The sequence below is a fragment of the Eubalaena glacialis genome, chromosome 1, assembly GCF_028564815.1.
Source record: "Eubalaena glacialis isolate mEubGla1 chromosome 1, mEubGla1.1.hap2.+ XY, whole genome shotgun sequence".
In the NCBI taxonomy this organism is placed as follows: domain Eukaryota; kingdom Metazoa; phylum Chordata; class Mammalia; order Artiodactyla; family Balaenidae; genus Eubalaena; species Eubalaena glacialis.
The window spans coordinates 85,748,358-85,773,312 of record NC_083716.1 but is presented as its reverse complement, the minus strand read 5'-3'; the positions used below and the strand labels follow the sequence as shown (position 1 = coordinate 85,773,312).

The window sequence follows — 24,955 nt, the reverse complement described above, 5'->3', positions numbered from 1 at the left end:
TGTTTTCCAGTGAAATTTAAATCAGGCCAACAATTTTGAAAACGTTCCCGGTGCCTTACATTACTGAGAATCTGGGCACAGGAATTTCTGTTTTCACGTGGAATGCTTTAGGAATTGAGTTTTTAGACAAGAAGCATGACGCCCTGCCTGCAAATGCTTTGGACAAAGACCAGATAACCCTCATTAGTATTAGTAGGAAAATTATTTTTCAGGCAGTTTTATGGCACATTCAACTCACTTGTCTACGATAATGAAGAAAAGATGTCGTATACAGAACACCCGGAAGTTTCATTTGATTCTTAAACTTCTTAGTAAACGTTTTTTGTTTTGGGGTTTTTTTTTAAAATTAATTAATTTATTTATTTATTTTTGGCTGTGTTGGGTCTTCGTTTCTGTGTGAGGGCTTTCTCTAGTTGGGGCAAGCGGGGGCCACTCTTCATCACGGTGCCAGGCTTATTTCACAAATCTGTCCAGCTCATGATACTGGCCTGGTTCCTTTTCTCCATCTTGTTCAAGTCGAGCAATTCAATAGAAGGGCAGGCGCACAAAGGGAAGGGCCTAAAAGGCACTTAGGAGGCCAGGAGGACAGACCTGGGTACCACTGAGACAGGCTGGGACTTGGGACCCTCTACCTGAGCGCTTGCACTTAGACCTGGACAGACGTCTCCTCCAGCAACAGAATACAAAGAAACTAGAGGGGACTGAAAATAACCGTGTGCATGCACAGTTGGGACAAATTATGAACAATAAGATACAAAAAGGCCACAAACCAATCGCCACTTCTGAGGTCCCTGGAGCAAAAGCAGGGTATTGCGCATGCCCCCTGCACACAGCACCACCAAGGGGGTGGGCAGGCCACCTAAGCCACCCCTCAGGCCCGACCCACCAATCCGCTCCCACCCTCACCCCATTTAAGGGACCAGCTCACCGCACCCCACCCCCAGGAGAACAAGCAAGGGCACCTGTTTCTTGTTTTTACCCCTCATGCTGCAGCACGAGTCCCAGTAAAGCCTTGCCTGAGTTTCTTGTCTGGATTCTTATCAATTTCTATTGATTAAAGAATCCAAGGACCCAGGTCGGTAACACCATCACCAAAGGGACTAGACTGGGGACCACAGAGAGAGTCACGCAGCCTGTCCAGCTGCCCAGGGCTGTCGCCATAACAGCTGTTCACCCAGTTGCTTAAGCCAGGAAACCTGGCACTCGGCCTTGATTCCTTGCTCTTTCTCATCCCATGTCCTGTGTGTCCGGCCTCCAAAGTATACGGCACTTTCTCCATCCCTGCGACCACCAGCACCCCTCTTCCCCACCTCCTGCACCCATATAACGGGCTCTTTCTCGCCTCTCCCAGGGCTCAGCTGAAATAACACCTTCGAAGGGAGCCTCCTCCATCCATCCAGTGTAGGCTCCCCTGGCTGGCCCCTCCTCCTCCCTTCCCTCACGCCTGGCCCCCATTTATATCTCCGCCTCCTATTTGTGTCCTTCCGGGCACAGACCACAGTGTGTAGGAATCTCACTGACTCACCTGCCAGCTCTGGCCGCTCTCCCCACCGCCACAGTACATCCCTCGTGGTCCAGGACCAGGTCCGTCTTGGTCTGTGCCATAGCTACAGAGCTTATCCCCTGCCTGGCACACGGAAGCTCCCTCCCTTCCCGACTCCCTCCAGGAAGTGCAGAGGGGAGGTTCATAGGGATAAAGCCTCCCACCAAGGCTGTTTGAGAAGTACTGCCCGGTGAGCTTCGAGAAGGGCCACAGCATTATGTGTCCGCGGTTCTTCCGCTGCAGTGCGACACGATTTACTACAACACTTTGCATAAATGTGAACCGATAACTCAAGTCTGAGCAAGTCTCTAGATCTAACTACCACTTTACAGGAAATACGGGGGACAGAAGCACACTTGGAAGATACCATAGGGATGTGACCAGCAACATCCAGAATATGGGACATCCTGAAGGACAAATACCCAGTTTCTTTAATAAATGCATGGAAAAAAGGTGAGGGGAACCTGTAGATTTCAGAAGTCGTGAGGTATATATCTACTAGACGTGATGTGTGGTCTTCAGCTGGATCCTGATTTAAACCAGTCAACTGAAAGGCAAATAAAATATTTTATGAACCTATGTGATATTGGATGACATTAAGGAAATATTGTTAACTTTTTAGGTGTGATCATGATTTTGCAGGGGGTTTTTTGTTTTTGTTTTTATTTTTGGCTGCGTTGGGTCTTCGTTGTTGTGTGCGAGCTTTCTCTAGCTGCCGCGAGCGGGGGCTCCTCTTCGCTGCGGTGCGCAGGCTTCTCATTGCAGTGGCTTCTCTCGTTGCGGAGCACGGGCTCTAGGTGCACAGGCTTCAGTAGTTGTGGCACGTGGGCTCAGTAGTTGTGGCACAGGGGCTTAGTTGCTCCGCGGCATGTGGGATCTTCCCGGACCAGGGCTCGAACCCATATCCCTGCATTGGTAGGCGGATTCTTAACCACTGCACCACCAGGGAAGTCCCCGTTTTGTTTTTAAAAAGTCATTTTTTTAGAGATACATTCTGAAATACTTACAATGAAATAAAATGTTTGGGATTTGTTTAAAAACAATTCAGTTTAGGTAAGAGGGGAGAATATTAAGAATAGGTGGGGATATAGGTGAAACTAGACACACCATAAATGGATACATGTTGAAGCTGAGTGATTCATGAGACTGCATCATAATATTCTATTTGTGCATATGTTTAAAATTTTCAAAATGAACTTTAAAAAATAGATAATGAAGTGATTAATCTGAAGTTTAAAGTTTCTAAAGAAAGGCAGTTAACTTTTATAGCTAAGCCCACATGAATGCTCTCTGTGAGTAGGAGGGCCCACATTCATTGTCTGAATTCCTCCTTCCCCAGACTGGTCCACCCCTTCCCTCACAACCCCTGCCTCTCCTCTACCAGAGATTTTCAGGAATGTTAGTTGCACTGGGCCCGCTAGATTGTGTTAATGAGTAGAAGGTGCTGGTGAAAGCAGGTTTAGTAATTAACATGAACCAAAAGTTGCAGACGCTTGAGGGACCAGGTGCAGGGCCCGGAGTCCAGAAAGAAACAATTATTAAACATAAGTATTATACAGCAGTCACCAATATTATTTTCTGTTCACCACTTTGTGCCAGCTGAAAAATTACGTGGATTATAGGACCAGGTTTTAGTTTTGATATGAATGTTGGTGAGGAAAAGTCTAGAGTAGAAATACATGTGCTGGAATTATTATTATTTTTTTTTTTGGCTGTGTTGGGTCTTCGCTTCTGTGCAAGGGCTTTCTCTAGTTGCGGCAAGCGGGGGCCACTCTTCATCGCGGTGCGCGGGCCTCTCACCATCGCGGCCTCTCTTGTTGCGGAGCACAGGCTCCAGACGCGCAGGCTCAGCAATTGTGGCTCACGGGCCCAGCCGCTCCGCGGCATGTGGGATCCTCCCAGACCAGGGCTCGAACCCGTGTCCCCTGCATTGGCAGGCAGACTCTCAACCACTGTGCCACCAGGGAAGCCCTGGAATTTTTTTTTTTTTAATTGCTTACACTTCTCCAAACTCACCATGGTGTTTCACCTACTTAACACTGCGTGGTTTTGCATTCATGGTCCCCTCGGCCTCGAAGACCCTCACTCAGCTCCTGTCCGTGGCGAAGTCCCATTTCTCCCTGTGAAGCCCTCCTGCCCTCCCCAAGCAGGGTTTACCACCAGCTCCTTTACATCTGCACCTCTCTCTATCTTTTGTTAAAAAACAGAACAGGCCCAAAATGGAGTCGCTTATGCTAAGCCCCACATCACCAAACTGAGACTTAATTATAGTTTCCACTCTATATGGAATCTTAAACCAGTCAATCAGAAACCACCTGATCAGCACTAGTGAGGTCATCTGCTGGGTAGACCCCTGCCCTCCCCTAAAGAAAAGTAACTTTGCAATACTAGGACCTGCTTTTTTTGGCCAGATAACTTCCCTGTTCCCACTCCCTCCTGCCTATAAAAGTCTTTCATTTTGCATAGCTCCTCGGAGCTCCTTTCTATCTGCTAGATTGGATGCTGCCCGATTCGAATCGATTTTTGCTCAAATAAATGCTTAAAAATTTTAATATGCCCCAGTTTATCTTTTAACAGTTCGCAATTAGCACCTTGGAGTCCTGACTCAGGAGCCCTGAGTCCCAGTGGCACCAGCACATTCCTTGCTGTGGATTATGTAATAGGGAAGAACAAATCTAACTCTACATTGGATCTGTTTCTTTTATTTTAACCTTGAAGCAATTATACTCCAATAAAGATCTATTATTAAAAAAAAAAAAAAAGAATGTTGCCTGTAGCCTGAAATATACAGGACAGCCCATTCTCAAGGCTTTGAACTTTAAAGGTATAACACTTCTCCATTCATATAGAGATAAAAAGTTGCAGAACAGAGAATAACATTTGTCCTGTTGGATGTTGGTAGGAACATGGTCACCAGACCTACATGGACAGCTACAAGAACAAAGGATTCTGGCACCAAGAAGTGTGCACCAACCAACCACACCCCCTCGCCTTTTGGTATAAAAGAAGCCTGAATCCTAACTCAGGGAAGATGGTTCTTTGGGACACTGGTCCCCCATCTTCTCGGTCTGCTGGCTTTCCAAATAGAGTCACTATTCCTTGTCCCAACACCTCTCTCGATTTATTGGCCTGTCATTCAGCAAGCAGTGTGAGCTTGGACTTGGTAACTAGAACATGGCAAAACTCTTGTGAATTTTTTTTTTTTTTTTTTTGACCACACTGCACGGCTTGCAGGGTCTTAGTTTCCCAACCAGAGAGCGAACCCACGCCCCCTGCAATGGAAGCTCGGAGTCCTAACCACGGCACCGCCAGGGAAGTCCCGAAACTCCTGTGAATTGAGTGCATTCCTGAGAAAGTCTGTCTGTATTATTGAGAGCTAAAGTAATAATAATGATGATGATGATGATGTTATATTATTGTCTTAAGGTAACTCTAACCAAATATTGCCTCGCTGAGGCTTTTGGTAGCGTAATAATACATTGCTTCTTTATTGAAAAACAGCTACATCCAGCACACTGACCAAGGTAAACACCGCCCTGAATCTTGCTGACAGTTCACACTGGGAAAAAGAAGTTCCTTCAGCAAAGTTAATGTTCAGCTCAGCGTGTTACTAGCGTAACTTAACACCCCTGTACAGAACACACCTATTCACTCACCCCAAGGAACCCACCAAACAATAGGCTCTTCATCCAGCTGCACCATCAGTTACATCACAAAATGCCCCTGGGTGAAAATGCAAGCCTCACAGGGCTCACAGTTGGAGCCACTTACTTAACAATTGCTTCAACTCAGCTGACAGTAAGAAGAGGCGGGACAGAGCACTAACTCATAATGAGGAAGTGGTCCCCATTTAAAAATAAAAGCACTTCCAATCGCCTGTGCATCTCTAAAGTGAACTTACAGGCAAATGAAGCCCTGGAGAAAGTCTAAATGCAGATACTCCATACATTAGAATTATGTGTTAGATTCCTTACATACAAGCAAATCTTTTTTGACTTCAATGAGCCTGGTAGCAGGCCCCAGGGCAGAATGCTTTTCCCCTGCAACCTTGAGGGGAAAGCCTTCTTTAAACCAGATGTGGTTAAGAATACTTGAGGTAGGCACAAATAAAAAACAAATGGGCTCCTTTTAGAAATGCAAAGAGCGGTACTGGGAAGACAGTGAAATTGCTTGCAGTTGCAAAAGCAAACTCCACGGGTGGGAGGAAGCAGGAACCTAAGGTAAAATAATTTAGGCCAAAGAAGGAAAGGGAAGCAAACGCTTACTGCTAGGTTTGAGGCCCTTTACTAAAGCTGTTTGCATTTTTTTTAAATTTAATACAACCACCCCTCTTTTCACGTGTATGAAACTGACAAGGAAATGACAAGAGACTTAATTTAGCTTCATGTCACACAGCCAGCAAGTGATGGGACCAAGATTTGAACCCACATCTGGTCGAGTCCATTACCGGTGCTCTTTCTGTTATACTCAGCCACCTAGTTTAGAGAAATGGGGAGCAAAAGTCCTAGAAGTTGCAAAGCTTCATGGGATGGCTCCATGGATAGAGACTGGGCAGCTAGAAAAACCTAGAAAATGAAAAGGGCCTAAGAAAAGAAAAACTTGAGAAAGAAGTCCCTGAAATAGCCTGAACTAATGATACAATCAACGTGGAGGTTAACTGATTCCAGCCTAGAGCCCAGAGGGGACCTGGGACCTGCCCCACTTGAGTGGTACTTGACAGTTTACAAAGCATTTTTACTCCAGTTATTGTAGTGAACCTAGTAAAGCATGCATTAATATCATCTTCATTCTTCATTTGAGAAAAAAATGAGTTTCCGTTTATAGGACTTGCCTAAGATCATACACCAGAAGTGCCAGAACGAAACTCTTGAGTCTAAATTGCAAATATTTTCTATTAAGTCCACAGAGCCAGAGAAATGACTCTGGCTTGAATTAGAAATAGAAACAAAAGGATTAGCAGATAAAAACAAGGGGCAACCTGGTAGTAATAGTTAAAAGATGAGTCAGTGTTTTAAACTTAATCCAGTTAATGTCTAATGAGAGACTCAGGATAAGTTACGCATCTCTTCTGCAGGAAATTTCTACCTGAGATTATCTGCCAACATTTAAAAATGGTTGGGAGTCTTTAAATTTTAAACTCTGGTGTGTCTATCAAAGAAGAGGTAGAAGTGTCCTTCAGCATTCCAGAACAGGAGGTGATCAGGAAAGGCAAGAGAAGGGCCTTGTCCAAACCCTCAGTCTCTGCGGAGAAGCGTGCCCCTCCTTAACACCTTGGATAGAGATATCAGAAGTTCACCTGTGCTGACTAGGGCACCAGGACTCCCTGAATTTGGATTATACCAATCCCTTAATTGGAACACCAGTCCCTTAATTTGAACATCAGAAATTATAGGGAAAGAATTAAGCACTTATCTGCCTTTCCAGAACAAACCATGTCAGTGTAACCCAAAAGCCCCATTTGATGAGGGAAAGCTCTTCTTTACAGGAGTATGAAAGCTAATAAACGTAGAAAGAATGCTAGAAACCAACAAGTAAACAACAAGACAACATAAGACACAATTTGGCAACTGTTAATTTAATAATTGATTCAGGCAAAGATCATCAATGGTTGCTATAGACATTAAGTGAAAGGTTGGTGGGCAAGGGGACAGCTGCATAAGGCCAAACAAAGTATCACCCCATAGCTTGCTCTCTGCTTACAAGGGGAAAAATGTAACACGTCAGACATGATCTAGCTGTCATCACCTTAACACGAGCAGCTAGCAGAGCAACAACTAGACATCACTTGCCTCCTGATATTATACACTATGACAAATATGGCTTCATTCATGAAGTATTCTTGTTAAATAATGTTTAACCTGCTCAACAATAAAAATACAGATAACCCAATTTAAAAATAAGCAAAGGATGTGAACAAACATTTCTCCAAAGAAGACATGCAAATAGCCAATAAGCACATGAAAAGATGCTCAACATCATTATCATCAGGGAAATGCAAATCAAAACCACAATGACATACCCCTTCACACCCACTAGGATGGCTAAAATCAAAAAGTCAGATGATAACAAGTGTTGATGATGACGTGGAGAAACTGGAACCATTATACATTGCTGGTGGGAATGTAAAATGGTGCAGCCCCTTTGAAAAACGATTTGATAGTTCCTCAAAATGTTAAACATAGAGTTACCATATGACCTAGCAATTCCACTCCTAGGTATATACCCAAGAGACCTGAAAGCTGATGTCCACACGAAAACTGGGACACAGACATTCATAGCAGCATTATTCATAATAGCCAGAAAGGAGAAACAACCTGAATATCCATGAACTTATGGAAGGAAAAATAAAGCCATGGAATATTATTCAGTCATAGAAGAACTAGGAACTGCTAAGTACTGCAAAGTGGAGGAGGCTTGAAAATGTTATGCTCAGTGAAAGAAGCCAGTCACAAAAGGTCACATGTTGTATGATTCTATTTACGTGAAACATCCAGAGCAGACAAGTCCATAGAGACAGACAGTAGATTAGTGGTTTCCAGGGACCGGGGCAGTGGGGAGGTGGGGGAGATGGGGAATGACTGCTGAAGGATACTGGGTTTGTTTGGGGGGTGAGCAAAATATTCTGGAGTTAGACAGTGGTGATGGTTGCACAAGTCCCTGGGTATACAAAAAACATTGAACTATACACTTTAAAGGGGTGAATTTTAGGGTATGTAAATTATATCTCATAACACTGTTATTTAGAAAATCAAGGAGGTGTAGAAAACAAGGGGGAATGTGTACATACATATGTTTGTACATTTGAGACTCTCTCTGCAAGGAGATAAAAAATTCATGAATAGTGATTGTCTCTGGGGAGAGAACGATGGGCCTGGAGGCCAGGGTAGGAAGGAAACTTCCCTTAACACTGTTTTTACAAGTTTTGTTAACCATTTGCATTGTCTTACTATTCCCCAAATAAATTTAAAAATAAAATTCTACGTGTTTTCTAAAGAAAACAATGTTTAACCTGAATATTTTCAAAGTTACCAGTTTTCAGAAAATACAGAGATGGAATAACAGGCTAGACTACATTACAAAGAAACAGTCAAATGCAGAAGGTGGGACATTCTACAGGACATTAAGCAGTGACTCTTAAATAAAGTGAGAAATAAAAAGGGGGAGCATATTGGTCAAAATTAAAAGAGACTAGCGACTTCCCTGGTGGTGCAGTGGATAAGACTCCGCGCTCCCAATGCAGGGGGCCTGGGTTTGATCCCTGGTCGGGGAACTAGATCCCACATGCGTGCTGCAACTAAGGAGCCCACGTGCTACAACTAAGGAGCCGACAAGCCGCAACTAAGGAGCCTGCCTCCTGCAACTAAGACCCAGTGCAACCAAATAAATAAATAAAATAAAATAAAGTAAAAAATTAAAAGAGACTAAAGAGCCAAATGTAATGCTCGTCATCCTTTGGGCCCCAGTCTGAATGAGTCTAGCTATAAAGGACAGCTTTGGGGATATTGGAGAGATTTGATATGGACTGGGCATAAATTGGTAACAGGAAATTATTATTGATTTCGTTTAGTTTGATAATAGTATGCTGGTTAGGTAGGGAAATGCTGTTACTGTCTTAGGAATGCATAGTAAAATATTTAGTGATGAAATGTCATGAGGACTGTAATTTATTGTTACTTTGGATACACGAGTAAAGAGAAATTAAACAAATAGGGAAAATGCTAACAACAGTTACCTTTATGTAGTGTGTCTATGGGTGTTCATGATACTAATTTCTCCCCTTTTGTGTGTGTGTGTGAAAACATTTCTAATTAAAAATTAAAGGGACTTCCCTGGTTGTCCAGTGGTTAAGACTCCGCACTTCCACTGCAGGGGGCATGGGTGCAATCCCTGGTTGAGGAATTAAGATCCCACATGCAGCGCGGCCAAAAAAAAAAAAAAAATTAAGAAAAAAATTTACCTGAGGACAAAGCAGTTAAGAAACCTGCTCCTTAAGGGATAAGAACCAACTTTTTTCACAAGCAGTGCAATGGCGAGTGATGTGATGCAGTGTGAGTTCCGTGAGAGCAGGGATCATGTGTGATATCACTCATCGTGTGATGTAGCCTCACACACCTGGCCCCAAAGTCTGTACATTACAGTGCTGATGAGAGACTGTCAAATGAATAAATGAATGAAGGAGGGGAAGAAGTCAGTATCCAAGGTGGCATAGTATAAAGACCGCAGAACTAGGAGTGGGAAGATCTGAGTTCAAGGTCTACCTCGACCCGAGCTGAGTGTATTTTGACAAGGCCCTTAGCTGCATGTGTCAGTGTTCTTCTCTATAATAGGGGACTCATCCTATCACCTGCCTGAGTGACCTCACAGGGCTGCTGCGTGTCTCAGATGAGATAACACATGAGCAAGCCTCAATGCACTCACCTCCAAATAGCTCTAGAACCCACAACCCGTGTCCACACACCATCGCCACCCTCCCCTGGACCCTGGCAACAGGTCTCTAGCTGTGGAATTCACTCTTCCTCCTCCACACCTCCCCTAAAAGTCCTTTACCCACAGGCAGCATAATTTTTTAAAAACTTTTTATAATTAGACTACTTTTAAGGGAGAATTTTCAAACACACACAGAAGAATCACCAAAATTATCCACACACTCTAGTTCTTGCTTTATCTATTCCTTCCACACATGTGCATATTTATTTTTTTCTTTTTTGAAGTATTTTAAATGAAATCCCAGGCATCAAATTATTTCACCTGTCCATATTTCCATATGTATCTCTCCTAGAAAAGCAGTTTGTCTCAAAGATGTGTTTTACGGCCACTTTGTTTCCATCAGGATCCAACAAAGTCCTTACCTTACATTTGGTTAGCTTGTCTCTTAAGCCTCTTTTAATCTATGCAGTTCTCCCTCCTTTTTCTCCCATGCCATTTATTTGTTGAGGAAATGGAAATCTTTTAAAAATAAATCATGTCGGGGTGGGGGGAGGGATAAATTAGGAGTTTGGGATTGACATATACACACTAATGTATTTAAAATAGATAACCGACAAGGACCTATTGTATAGCTCAGGGAACTCTACTCAATATTCTGTAATAACCTAAAATGGGAAAAGAATTTGAAAAAGAATAGATACATGTATGTATATAACTGAATCACCTTGCTGTACACCTGAAACTAACGCAACATTGTAAATCAACTATACTACAATATAAAATAAAAATTAAAAAAAAAATCATGTCACTCATCTAGCTAGAATCTCTAATGGCATCCCACTGCTTCATAGAATAAAGTAAGAAATACCTAGCGTTCATTCATACCTTCATTCATTCAACAGATCATAACAGAGCACCCACTATGTGCCCCAGACCCTACTCCTGGTGTGTACCTGGGAGACAGCGATGAATAAGGCAGGTCAGACCCTGTCCTCAAAGGGTTCAGACTCTAATGGGAAAGATGAGCAACACACAAGTAAACAAACTAGTTTTAGGTGGCTATACATGCTGGGATGAAATCAAGACGGAATGCAACAAAACAACACGCACGGGCGTCTGCATGTGAGCAGAGACCTGCGTGACGGGACGGTGCAGAGGGGAGAGGAGTGTCTACACCTGGGTGGGACAAGCTGGCTGTGGCCGAGGAATAGAAAGTGGCTAGTGAGGCTGGAGCCCAGCACGTGAGGACAGCAGGGTAATAAGGGATGAGGATGGAGAGCCAGCATGGCTGTACCATCACCACACGTGGTGAGAAGCTGGATGTCATTAAGTGCAAAGGGAAACACTAGGAGGGCTCTGAGCTGCAGTGTCTGGGTCTGACTTAGCTCCCCCAGTTCTTGCACCACCGCCCTCACTCACACTGGCTTTCATTCCGTCCTGAAGACATGCCAAGTTCCTCCTCTCTACCAGCTCCTGGTCTCACACTCAGTAACGAGGCACCCTTCTGCCCCTTCGCCTTTTCACATGGCTAACCCCCTACCCATGCTTTAGTTCCAGGTCGAGAAGGTCCTCCTGACCCTCCACCTAGCTCAGTTTCACCACAATATATGAACTTGTTCCTCACAGCACTTATCACAGTGTCATTACTAGTTTAATGTCTGTCTTCCTCACTAGACTGTAAAGATCAGAAACAACACTGGTCTGGTTTCAATCTCTATCTCCAAAGCCTAGCACTGGTCCTGGCATGTTAGGCAACAAATTAAATATTTGTTGAATGACTAGATGATGTATCTCAACATTGCACTGCATTATATGAGAAATAATAGCCAGTGTCCTGTACATAGTAAAGGTATATATTCAACACCTGGTCACTTGATCAGAGAATACCAAAGATCCACGATAAAATGAACCTTAGAGATAATCTTATCAAACCTCTTTGTTTTATAATAAAAGAGATCTGGAATAATAAGAGGGTGAGATATGAAGTGACTGGACCTCAATTATAAGTTGGTTAATCAACATGATTCATCAATTTCACTTTAGCCCCCATTAGAAATTAATATTTTATTAAGTATTCTGTGACTCAGCCAGGGCCCCTGTTAGACCACAGGGCGCCTTTGGGCAAATTAGAAGCAAGTACCCTTTCCTCTGAATGGCCCCAGGCCCATGCTGAGGTTCAGGGCTTGGTGAGTGGCCTGTGGGCTGGACTTCAGTCGGCTTGTCCCCTCAGTCAGAGCCTCGTGCTGCAAACCACCTGCATAACCATGGGTGGTGGCCCCGGGCTTAGCCATAAACTTCCTATGTGCCAGTAAGCGTGGCAGGTCCACGAGTGATGTCAAGAGGAATACGACACAATCTCAGGGAGCCAGGCCGGCCTGCAGCTCAGGACTAGGACGGGGCTGCATGAACCCTCCCATCAGACCTGCGCCTCCCCAAAAAGTCATGGGACCATGTCGAATATGGAGCAACACCTATTTAACTTGTAGTTTGCTGTCAAAGAACTTAATAGCAATGCCAAGAAATATGAGAGAGAAGAAAAGGCTGGAAAGGCCAAGATTAAAAAGGCCATTTAGAAGAGCAATCCTCATGTAGTAAGCACTCCATACATATTCAGTTTTTAATTTTTAATGATATCCTAATTATTATCAGTGAAGGTTAGTGATCTGGTAAATTGTGAAGACAGTTATCCCCTCACCAATCTGTTAGTGAGTGGAGACAAAACATTGTGTATTAAATGAATACTTTACGTGGTCACTGTTTAAACTTAATTTTTAAAGGATTAAAAATTCAAGGAAGGCAAACTATTATTTACAGATAACACAAACATCTAGATATCATGGTCATTATTGGGAAAATCTGAATCTGACTAAATATCATCTCACCTGGTATTATTAAATAATTTCTGTGGCTGTAACTTCATGGAAAAACTATATAAGCTATTATTAACTCCACAATCATTTCACCAAAGTATGTTGGACTTGATCACCTCATTTATACACTACTGACAATGTCATTTGTTATTATTCATTGATATGATTAGGCAATTTATAAAATAAGAAATAAAGGTGGCCAGTATACATCTGAAAAGGTGTTACATCACCAACAATCAGAGAATTGTAAATGAGAGATTATTTTGGACTATCTTGGCAAAGTTTCAAAAGATGGATAGGGTGCTATTGAGGGGCTGGTGACACTGGCATTCTCATACATACATTGTTAGTAGGAGCAGTGATTAGTACAACCTTTCTAGAGGCCAATTTGGCAATACAAGTAAAAACATTTAAAACTATGTTCTTTGATTCAGCAGTTCCACTTCTTGAATTTTATCTTAAAGGAATATAATCAGACAAATACACAAAAATGCTTGTATATGCATGCTCACTGCAGTGTTGTTTATGATGACAAAAAATTGGAAACCACCTAAATGCCTGCCAGTAGAGAAATGCTTAAATAAATGATGGTAGAGCTATACACTGGGACTCTATGCAGCTATTAAAAAGATAAGATCTATTTGTGTTGACATGAAAGATGTCCATGATCCATATCAGATACCATTTTTATATTAAAAAGGTATATGCATAGAAAAAAATTTGGTCATCTATAACTTTTTAAAAGCAGCTTTATTGTGGTATAATTTACATACCATACAATTCACCCATTGTAAGTCTACAATCCAATGACTTTTGGTAAATGCATACAGTTTTGCAAGCTTTACCACAATCCAGTTTTGGAACTTCTTTGTTACCATCCAAAGTTCCCACCTGCTCATTAAGGCTTAACTCTTAACAGTGGTTAGGTTGGGGGTGAAGTCTGGGAGGGTGAAGGCAGGAGGGGAGAATTATAGACAGCTTCCTAGTTTATCATTTCTGTCTTATTTGAATTAATTTACGACAAGGATATACTATCTTTTAATTGAGAAAACAGTAAAGGTTTTTCTATTTTGAGAAGAACAAAAAAAGGAAACAGACTTATACCCTTTGACCGAAATCTACTTCTGGTAATTTACCCTAAGGAAATAATCAAATATGTGGAAAAGGATCTGTCAACAAAGATATTTATCAATGTTTTATCTGAAACAGAGAAAAGTTGTTAAGCAATCTAAATATCTCATGATGGAAGAAAACAATTACTAATCACACTGAAATATGAAAGGTACAGGACGCAAACATTTATATGCAATCTTTATAATTTTATCCATGTAAAAAAAGTTAATGCACAGCCAGAAAGTCCTGTCTGGAAATATAATGAAATCTTGCCAATGGTTATCTCTGGATGGTGGAATTATAGCACTTTTAATTTTTTTGTGCATTTCTTCATTTTCCACAATGAGCATGTATTATCTTTACATCTAAAGCCAACTACATAAATGATACTAATTAAAAATAGATTAATTATGGTAAAAAAAAAAAAAAAAAAGAAGAGCAATCCAGAAGTGGCAAGAAAACACATTGAAAATGCAATCCACCAGAGGAACCAAGCAATTAATTTCTGGAGTGTGAGCAATGGGGCTCCTGCTGTGGCAGCAGGAGTTCAGACTACGGGCAAGGTGACAAAGTTCACGGCCGTTGGTTGGCTCTGCAGATGCTACGTGGAGGGCTATAAACCTCCATGAAAAGATGTTTGCCCCGATGGACACATGTAAATACCAACTGGAAATGCTGAAGGTTCAAACGCAACAAAGGGAAGACACGATGAGTCACTCCACAACCCTAACAATACCACAAAACCAAGTGGATATGTTGCTCCAAGAAATGGCAGATGAAGCTGGCCTTGATGTCAAATGCAACTACCACGGGGTCAGTAGGTTCTATAGGCACAAGTGTTGCTTCAATGGAACAGGATGAACTCTAAGAGACTTGCTTGTCGGCGTGATCAAGAGTTCAGTCACAGAACTGGTACTTCTGTTTACTTTACTTGCCTCTAAAATATTTTGTGTGTATATACAGATAAGTTGCACTCCAATTACACTAAGAACACTATGTATGCCAGAATGCTTAAACACTATTTGTATGTAGTGCTTTCTTTTGCTTTGCTGTACTTCCCAGTACATTAAGAAATTGCAGGGGGAAAAAAAAAAAGAAATTGCAGGGAGTTTCCATTTTGACATATTTTACGGTTCTGTATATTATGCGTAAAAGTACGAGGGACGTCTTTTTGTCCATGTCTTTGACAGAGTAGCACTAGCTTGTTGTGTATGAAACATCTTTCTCAAAAGTTAACATCGAAAATCTAGCACGAGGGACTTCCCTGGCGGTCTAGTGGTTAAGACTTCGCCTTCCAATGCAGGGGGTGCAGGTTCAATCCCTGGTCAGGGAACTAAGATCCCACATGCCGTGCAGCGCGGCCTAAATAAATAAATATTTTTTTGAAAAAGAATTCTTCCTTGGTAAGGTTGGTGGAATGAAGCAACATTTTCTTTCTTTTTTTTTTTTTGCCGCGCCTTCCCGATCAGGGATTGAACCCACGCCCCCTGCGATGGAAATGTGGAGCCTTAACCACTGGACCACAAGGGAAGTCCCTGAAGCAAGTTTTGAAGGAAGTCAGTGGCCTGTATTGGCAGAGAAGGTAGGGTAAAAATAGGAAGAACGTTAGAAGATCTTAAGAGTTAAATTTACCTTACTTAGGGAAAGATTCCTATATGTAAGTGGTATAATGAAAATCAGTTTGTGGAAGATGTATGTGGTGTGTGTGCGTGTGTGTGTGAGAGAGAGAGACAGACAGACAGACAGTCATGAGGAAGGGAGATGAGGAGATGAGTCAGGAGAGCAGTATACAATCTTTTTGCTTCCAAGGATATCCTTTTATTATTTTTCCATAGCCATAAAGAATTTTATTTCCCAAAATGAATTTATTAAACAATAACTAATTCATTTCTCCATGTTTATGAATCAAGACGTGAATAACATCATATGTAATCAAATCATGTACTAGATTTAAACACTGGCCCACTCCCCTCTCATTACTCAGGATGGGGTCCAAAGAATGACTGGCTTCATCACTGGGACTGTGCTGATTTAAAAATAAAGAGATTACTCCACGTGGAGAATCAGATCTTATCATGCAATGGCCCACAGGATCAAGTCAGGAAACCAAGATAGCCCCTCGCTCCACCATGGAATATTCTCCAGCAATACCCTCTGCCTTGGAACAGCTCTCAAATTAAGGCAGAAGCATATGATGTCTAGATACCATCAAATCAGCAGCTCTTGAACATTTTGGTCTCAGGACCCCTTTATATTCTTAAAAATTATTAAAGAACCCCCAGAATCTCATGTTTATATAGGTTATATTGATCAATACTTATCATATCAGAAATTAAAATTGAGAAAAATTTAAATATTTATAATAAATAATAATGAACTCATTATATGTTAACATAATTTTAAAGAAAATAAAACCCAAAAGTACCTAGGGAGAGAAGTGTCATTGTTGTACATTTGTGCAAATCAATTTGATGTCTGGCTTAATGGAAGATAGTTGGATTCTCCTATCTTCTACATTCAATCTGCTGTGATAAATATCACAACACATGTAGATATCACATATCCTATAGCCTCTAGTGAGCTCCACTATATACACATGAGAGCATAGGAGTATAAAAAGCAAACAACAGGGGCTTCCCTGGTGGCACAGTGGTTGACAATCTGCCTGCCAATGCAGGGGACACGGGTTCGAGCCCTGGTCTGGGAAGATCCCACATGCCGCGGAGCAACTGGGCCCGTGAGCCACAACTACTGAGCCTGCGCGTCTGGAGCCTGTGCTCCGCAACAAGAGAGGCCGCAACAGTGAGAGGCCCGCGCACCGCGATGAAGAGTGGCCCCTGCTCACCACAACTAGAGAAAGCCCTCGCACAGAAACGAAGACGCAACACAGCCAAAAATAAATAAATAAATAAATTTAAAATTAAAAAAAAAAAAAAGCAAACAACGTTTTCGTATTACCAGGAAGAGTTTTGACCTTGTGAATTTCTTGAAAAAGTCTCCAGGACGCCCAGGAGTCCGCAGACCGCACTGTTAGAACTGATGAGTGGGGTCATCACTAATGGTACCCTTTCCAAGGGCTCCAAACCCAGCTCTCAGCTTGTTCTCTGCTTTTCTACTTCCCCTTGTAAACCAGTGTCAAGGTTTCCATTCACCTTCCAACCTAACTGGTCGTTTGAAGGTCTACAAGCTCCAGGTCATCTCCATGTTCTGGTCCCCTTGTTGGTCTCTAACACCACCGAGTCAAACCTGGACTAATGCCTTTTCACTCAAGTCAGCTCTGCCAACCATCTCATCATTCTCTCACGCCTCAAGACCAAGAACCTCTCTCCCTCCCTGCCTTCTCCTCCGCGTTCCATATGTGACTGGTCAGAAATCTTGCTGATGCATCTTAGATCAACTCAGGTTCACCCACTCCTCTCCTTGCCCCATTCCTGTACACTCTAATTCCTGCATATCTGATAAATCAGTAACTTATGGGACTGGTTTTCCTGCTCCCAAACTCTTCTTGTCCGTTTGTTCATGCTGTCTTGCAAACCACTGCCAGACTTATCTTACTAAAGACAGGCATGCCTTGTGACCAGCTACAGACAGTATAACCCATCAACCACTAACCTTCCAGGAGCCATCTTTCATGACCCTCCATGTAATGTATTGCATCGTTTGGCTCCACATCTTCAGCTCTCCCTGTATCCATGCCTGTTACCACCACGGCGGGGGGGGCGGGGGGGCGGGGGGGGGGGCGGGGATGACCTGCCTCACCCATTGACTCTGGGCTCAGCCATGAGACTTGCTTTAGTCCCTGAGAAGTTAGGAGGCATGACCCAAGGGAAGGCTTGGAAAAGCACTATGCATTTCCACTTACTCTCTTATGCTTCTGACATCTCCATGTAAAAGGACATGCTTAAGCTGGCCCTCTGAAGCAGCACCATCCAATAGAATTTTTAGTGGTGATGGATACATTCAACAGCAGCATTGTCCAATCTAGTGGCCACTAGCCACTAGTGAGGGTGTTGAACATTTGAAATATGGTTAGTGTGACTCAAAAGCTGAAATTTTAATATTATTTCATTTTAATTAATTTAAAATAGCTATACATGGCTAATGACCATATTAGGCAAAACAGCTGTGGAGGTTGAGAGACACCCCCCCCCTCCCCCAGCACCTCCCAGAGCAGAACCAGATCATCCCAGTTACTCCTGCTGAAGCCACCCTAAATCAGCCCACCACCTGTGGAGTCCAGACACATGAGCAACAAGTGCTTATAGTTATATGCCACTTACGTTTTTGTGGTTGTTTGTTACACAGCAAGAGCTAACTGATACATTTATCCCCTGACCCCACCTGCCTATCCCAGACTGAACCCTCCTATTCCAACAAAAACACTCTGCTCCAGTGGGGTCATATTCCTCACTTTCCCAGCATATACCAAGCTTGTTCCCATCCTCATGCATTTGCCCCTGCAGTACCTCCCACCATGAATGGCCTCTCCATTTCCCCCTCCGCCTACTGAAAATGGACCTGTCTTTCAAGTCTTAAATGTAACCTCCTCTGTAAAATCTTTCCTCACTACTCTAACTCACAGCAATCCCTTGGGTCCATCACATGTTTTAGGTCCAATGCTTGAAAGCATTATGAGTCAGACACAGACTTGGGCTGAAATCCTAGTTTGGGTATTTTTAACTGATGCTATGGCCTTGGGTAATTACTAATTATTGTTATTATTTCTTCATCTGAAAAAAAGGGGGCACGTTGTCTTGAGGATTAAATAATGTAAAACTAGCAAGTCCCTGACACATGTAGATGTACTCATCCAATAATCATTTTCCTTCTCAGTGGGTTTCCTTTCATTTTCTTAATCTAATGTCCAGATCAGTACAGACCATCTAGTTCCTGCTCACACGTCCTGTCCATTCACCTTTTCACTCAGGGCCATGTGAGGGTTTCCATCAGCTCAAAAGAGCATCTACAAAACTACAGACACTGGTGGGTGCTGTGATGTGGCACCAGATCCTCATTCAGCTCCTAGGAATGCAGTCCTCTGCCCTCCTCTTCGATAACTGCCTCCGCGGAAAAAACTGCCTCACCCGAGGGTCACACCTCGGTCCAGGGCAGCCCTTATGGAATCACGGATCACTGTTAAGGACACGGAGGTCCATCCCTCTCAGGAGACTTGAGAGAGCTCTGAAGGGCCATCCCACCTCCAGAGCTCCCAGGGGACTGGCTGGATGCCCTTGCTGGCCTGCACTGCAGCTCCGCCACTCCGCTCAATCTTTCTTCACTGCCCTCCCTTCTACAAGTGTGGATCTGAGAAGCTCGCCCTAATGAAATAACCTACCTGCTAATCTCCATCTCAGAGTCCTTCCTGGGAACCCAACCTGAAGCACAGAAATAAGATGCAAAGAGACCTCTGGGAGTCTTTCTCACTGAAATGCAGATGAAAAACCCAAAGTGGCTCAGAAGGTGTGGACTGACGGGAATCACTTTTTAGCAATCGATTTTCTAGGTCTTTAGAACGTAATGTGGTTAGTCTGATGCCACAAGTAAAGAAGGGCAGGAGGGCCCTAATTTAACATAGGGGTTCATGAATAGAATTCAGTGGGTCTGTTAACCTAGAGAGAAAAAGAAATTTCATTTTAATTTTCAGTCACCCGTAACTGGTATTTAGCATTTCCTTCCATTATAAATGTAGGCAACAAAACACAGTAGTATTAGCACTTAATGACCTTGCCACGAACAGAAGTCACAGATATTCTATCACATTATAGTCACAGTAGGTGTCTCTGAATATTGTTTACAGTCCCCATGACCTTGAAAGTTCCGGCATTAACTGATCGTACACTGGATCCACTGCTACACCTTGCTATTTAACGGTTTAAAAAAAAAAAAAAACCACATATATTACTTAATACAATTTTTAAAAAATATTTTAACTCATTTTTCAACAGAATTGATCTCCTTGGCAATCCTGTGGATTTTATCTTATGCATTTAAAAACCTAAGGCAGGGTCTTACAGGCTACAGCAGACTGCGCAAGGAGGTCAGGGCAGTCAACCAACAAGGGGACACCCTCTGTCGGTGGAGACTTCAAGGACTCATTCTTTTTGGGCAAAGCCGACAAGCTCCACGTGGGTGTTGTCCCGGGCGAGGTCTGCCCCGGCCAGAAGACGAGCACAGCCATTTCACCGGCAGGACAAGCTCCAGCCGCTGCTGGCGTTGTTCCCTCCACTTCTGGAATGCACACAGCTTTATATGAAATCCACATGGTGCGCGGCGGTGGCAGTCGGCGGCACGAAAGGACTTTACCAAGTTGACAGCGTCCCCGAGGCCGGCCAGTTCAGAGAAGGATCCAGAGAGCGAAAGGTCCCTGTCCCGCTCCCCATCTGGCCGCCCTCCCCCCGCCCCCCATGGTGACAGTGCTCGGCTACAGGAAATTGGATCACCGGGGCGCCCTTTCCCAGCCCTTAACTCTGGACTGAGAGCAGAATCACTGCCAAGGCATATCCGGAGTCCACACACACAAATGCAGGGGCTGTCGGCTACATTCCCGGGGCGGAGAGCCGGGTTTGGCGGTCTTTTCCTGCCCCGGCACCTACGGCAGTCGCAGGGCCCGCGCGCCGGCTGCCTTTGCCCCGCGCCCGCGCCTGGTCCCAACCGCACCGGGTCCTGTCCCCAAAAGGCAGGGGACAATGGCGAGACGCGGACCGACTTCTCGGAGGCGATGCGGTCCACACAGCCGCCGGGGAGGAAACACCGCCCGGGTCCCGGGGTCCGGGGTCGCGGGGCCCCGGAGTCGGGCAGGGCGCGCGCGGGGCGGCGCAGACGGGACGAGCTCCCCAGACCCGAGTGCCCCTCGGGCGACAGTGACCAGGCGGCGGGGAGGCGTCGGCGGGCCGGGCGGAGGCGGGAGCCCCCTTGGGCTTGGAGACCGAGCGCCGCACCCCGCGCCCCGGCGGCCTGCGGGTCCGGGTCCCCGCCCACGACGCTCACGTCCGTCCGGCTCCGCGGGCGCCCCCGGCCCGCCCGGGCCTTTCTTCCGACGCCGCGTTAGCCCCCCGCGCCCTCCCAGACAACTGCCCCCATCTCCCGCCCGGGGTCGCACTCACGTAGACCGAGTTGAGGTCGGATTTGTCGAAGAAGCGGAGCGCAGTGCTCAGCTCCAGGGCTGGGGAGACGCGGTCGTCCCCGGCCTCCAGCTCCAGGTCGCCCTGCCCGGGGCCGAAGGGAAAGAGCTCCTGGCGGCTCAGGCAGCCCCCGGGCCCCGCCAGCAGCAGCTGCAGCAGCAGCGCCCGCGTCCACGCAGCTCCGCTCCGGCGGACCGCGGCCAACATGTTCCCGGACTGCCGTCCCGCAAACCGAAGGGCTCTGCGGCCGGAGGCTGAGGAAGGCGGAGATGTAACCGGACGCCCCTCGGCAGCCCCTCCGCGTCTCCCGCCTCCCGAGGTTCCCACCCCGGGAAGCAGGGGAGGGGAACCGAGGGGAGATGGGGAGGGCCCCGCCCCCGCCCCCGCCCCCGCCCCCGCCCCCGCCCCCGCCCCCGCGCCCCGTCCACAGGGCGCGCCGCGGAGGCTGCCCAATGGCCGCGAGGGGGAGGGCGAGGGGCGACACCTAATCCCCCAGCCGTTCTGCCCGCGTCGCCCTCCTTCCCCACGGGGTGATGGGCGCTGGTGGCCCCGATTCCCGAAACCAGCCCAGTTCCCACCGAACGGCCCCTCCGGGAGTAGGAGCAGAGGGCCGGGCTCTGCAGCATTATCCTCGGCCCAGGGCTAAGTCGTGGAGATCGGGCCACGCGGAAACGCTCAGGATTCGGGGACACAGTCCACCCCAACGCTGCTTGGTGGCGTCCGGAGGTCGGACATGGTCAGACTGGTAGGAAGAGGGGGTAGTAGGTGCTGAGGATCAGCAGGAAGGGATCGGGCCAGGAGCATGGCCATTTACTCATCCCTCCATTCTTTCGGCTTTATTGAGTGTGGGAGCCTATGCTTGGTAATGGGAACTTCGGCCAGAAGTCGGGTCCAACCCCCAAAGTCATGAGTGTATCACAGTGTTAGGCGGGGTGGAGCCCCCAAGTGATAAAGGACATCGGGAGTGGAATAACTGGTCAAGGATAGCATCTTTGGGGATATGGAAATCAAACCAGGTCTTCCGGAAGGGATAGAATTTCACCAGGGGGCTGCAGAAGGAACTTTCTAGAAGCTGGAGGGCTGAGCTGTGGGTGGATTCAAGGTGCCATCCCCCGGTGGAGAATTCGGGAAAGGAATTCCCGAATTCCAGTTCGAAGTAAGTTTAATACCAAACCTAGGAATTTGAACTCGCTCAAACCCTCACAGGAGAACTATTGAGAGTTCTTGACAAAGGGAGATAAGCGACGTAAGTGGTATCCGAAATAATCCGTTGGTCATTAATTTGGCACTGGGTTGAAAGAAGAGACACAGAGGTCATCAGAGGATCGCTGAAAGAAAAAAAAAAAAATAGGGATGAGGAAGGAAAAGTGGAAACCGAGAAGAAATGAATCTAAAAGGCATTACAGTGAAAGAAGGAATAAGACCTGATTATAAATTTGATATGGGAGATGGGGGGAGAGAAGAAAAGTTTAAATTGGGTGGAAGGTTTTGAGCCTGAAGGATTGCAAAACCTGTGTTGCCTTTTGAAATCAGGGCATGGGAGCTGGGAAGTTGGGAGTTGGGTATGTGTTTGATGTCAGACCTGTTAACCTGGAGGGGTCAACAGGGTATCCCCTGTTGCCTGTTGCCCACTAAAATTAAGGACCTGGGACCCAGTTTGGGAGAATTCTCCCAATAAACAGCAAGTTCTGTATAATGTTTAGGGAGCATGAGTCCAGTAGAAAATATGAAGAAAAAGCCAACGAAATACACCATCGTTTTGCAATCACAATAACCCTAGGAGACAGAAACCATCCCCACTTTACAGAAGAGAGACAGGAACCCAAAGAGGTTTAAATCACTTTGCTAAGGTCACACAGCTGCATGCCTGCCCGGGGCCCAGGGTGGTCTGGTTCCCCTTTCACCACTACACTAAGTGGAGTCATTATTGCTAAGTTTGTTTCTCTTGATGTTAAAGAGCAACTAACGCTGCCTGCCTGCAATCTGTTGCCAGATCCAGTGGCTTTTCTTTCAGTTCCCTCCCAGAATTGCAGCGCCCCGGAGCCTGGAGCCTCCGTCCTGCCCCAGAAGGACTTCCTACTCTACCCCATGCCATCCGTAGCCTCAGCTGCTGCACCGCCCATCTCTGGGCTTCTGGGCCCCAGCTCTGCCCGTTCCAACGGAGAGAACCCCATACAGAGGCTCTTCTTTCTTCCTCTGTGCTCACCTGCACAGGCTCCAGTTTTCCCAGTGTGCGCTCAGCCAGCCCCATCTGGCCCGTCCCTCAGACTCACCCCCTTCCAAACCCCCATCGCACCTTCTGTCTCACATCAGAGCTGGCTCTGAAGCCGCTGCCTGTCCCTGGAATGCTCTCACCCCCTCTCCCGAATTCTCTGCCTTTTTAGTACTCAGACAGCTTCTGAAACTCCTATTGGTCCGTGGAATTTTCCTCGGCTAATACAGAGCAAGAGCTGTTCTCCACTCAGCGGGTAGCTTGGAGTCCAGTCTGGCTGAGGCCTGGGCTCTGCCATTTACTAGCCCTATGAACTTGGGCAGGTTTCTATATCCTCATTTGCATGGGATGTTCATTCCCACAAACAAAGGATTGTTATGGGAATGAAATAAGATGATCCATGAAATGCTTCTAGCACAGAATCAGAGCATAAAGGAAGCACTCAGTTAATAGTAAGCCATCATTATTATCTAAATGTATGTTTTTCATGATTCTTATTATTTCCACAATTAATAAGAATCCACTTTGTGTCAGATACTGTAGTAGGAATTCGAAATACGAAGACCATTAACTCATAATCCCTTTTGTAAGCAGCTCATAGTCTACTGGGAAAGACAGGCACAACGTTAACACAGTGGGATGTTTAACAGATACACAGAGAACAGCAGCGAATGCTCCTTGTTGAATGCCTGCTTCTGCTAGATGCTTTATGGAGCATCGAATTTAATACTAATAACAATTGCACAAGCTAGTAGCTATATAGTAGATGTAGGGAAAATGAGGCCTGCAAAAGTTAATGCGCCCAGTTTCACACAGTTGAAGAGCCAGGATTTGAATCCCAGTGTATCTGAAACCAAAGTTGATATTCTTTCTACCACACCCTCCTACCTTTCTGTAGAAGGAGAGCTTTCTCCCTCAATTTCCATCCACAAAACCTATTTGCTCCCTTGTTTATACACAATGTTCACGCTCTATTTATGTATGCTTCTGTTCCCTAATTTCATTAGTATAGTCTTGCTTAAGTTAGTTTGGTATATACTGTAAACTATCTGTCATTTCCTATTTATAGCCCTGCCCTCACCACACGTTGCCTGGTGCTCGGGGGACATGACATCTATGCTGTGCCTCCCGTTAGGACAATGTGGGCCAGGTGACAGCCACTCCTTTAGAATTTATAGTTTCAACTACATTTAGCGTGTGATCATAATCTTCATCATAGAATATTTAATTTCATATTTTGCTCTGGTCATTTTCTAAGTGTATTTAATACCTAGATGTTTTTCTCTAGTTGTTTTATGCGGGGTCTTTTTCCCCAGATATAAGCTCTTTGGGGCGAGGATCATGTATTCTGTTTCTTTTCCAAAGTTCACAGAGCCTAGCACAATGCTGCATGCACGTTAATAAAAGTCAACAGTTTGAGAATTCAATAGTACTTTTAAGAATCATTTGAGGGACTTCCCTGGCGGTCCAGTGGTTAAGACTTCGCCTTCCAATGCAGGGGGTGCGGGGTTAGATCCCTGGTTGGGAAACTAAGATGCCACAGGGCAACTAAGCCTGCGCGCCACAACTACTGAGCCCGCGCACCTCAACTAGAGAGCCCGCGTGCAGCAAACTACAGAACCCACGCGCTCTGGAGCCCGCGCACCACAACCGGAAAAGAGAAAACCCA

The 24,955-nt window shown here is 45.2% G+C and overlaps 1 protein-coding gene and 1 pseudogene across 2 annotated transcripts in view; one reads left to right on the top strand and one right to left on the bottom strand.

The window, feature by feature from the left end:
• NID1 (nidogen 1) overlaps positions 1-21,397 on the bottom strand; it is a 93,379-nt gene extending 71,982 nt beyond the window's left edge. For both annotated transcript variants that reach the window (XM_061182142.1, XM_061182151.1), the window contains exon 1: positions 21,057-21,397. In XM_061182142.1, the coding sequence (XP_061038125.1) occupies positions 21,057-21,281 (225 nt within the window). In that variant the 5' untranslated portion in view covers positions 21,282-21,397. The remainder of the gene's footprint in view (positions 1-21,056) is intronic.
• LOC133085220 (charged multivesicular body protein 1B2-like) lies at positions 12,421-14,821 on the top strand (annotated as a pseudogene).
• Positions 21,398-24,955: the final 3,558 nt, after the last annotated feature.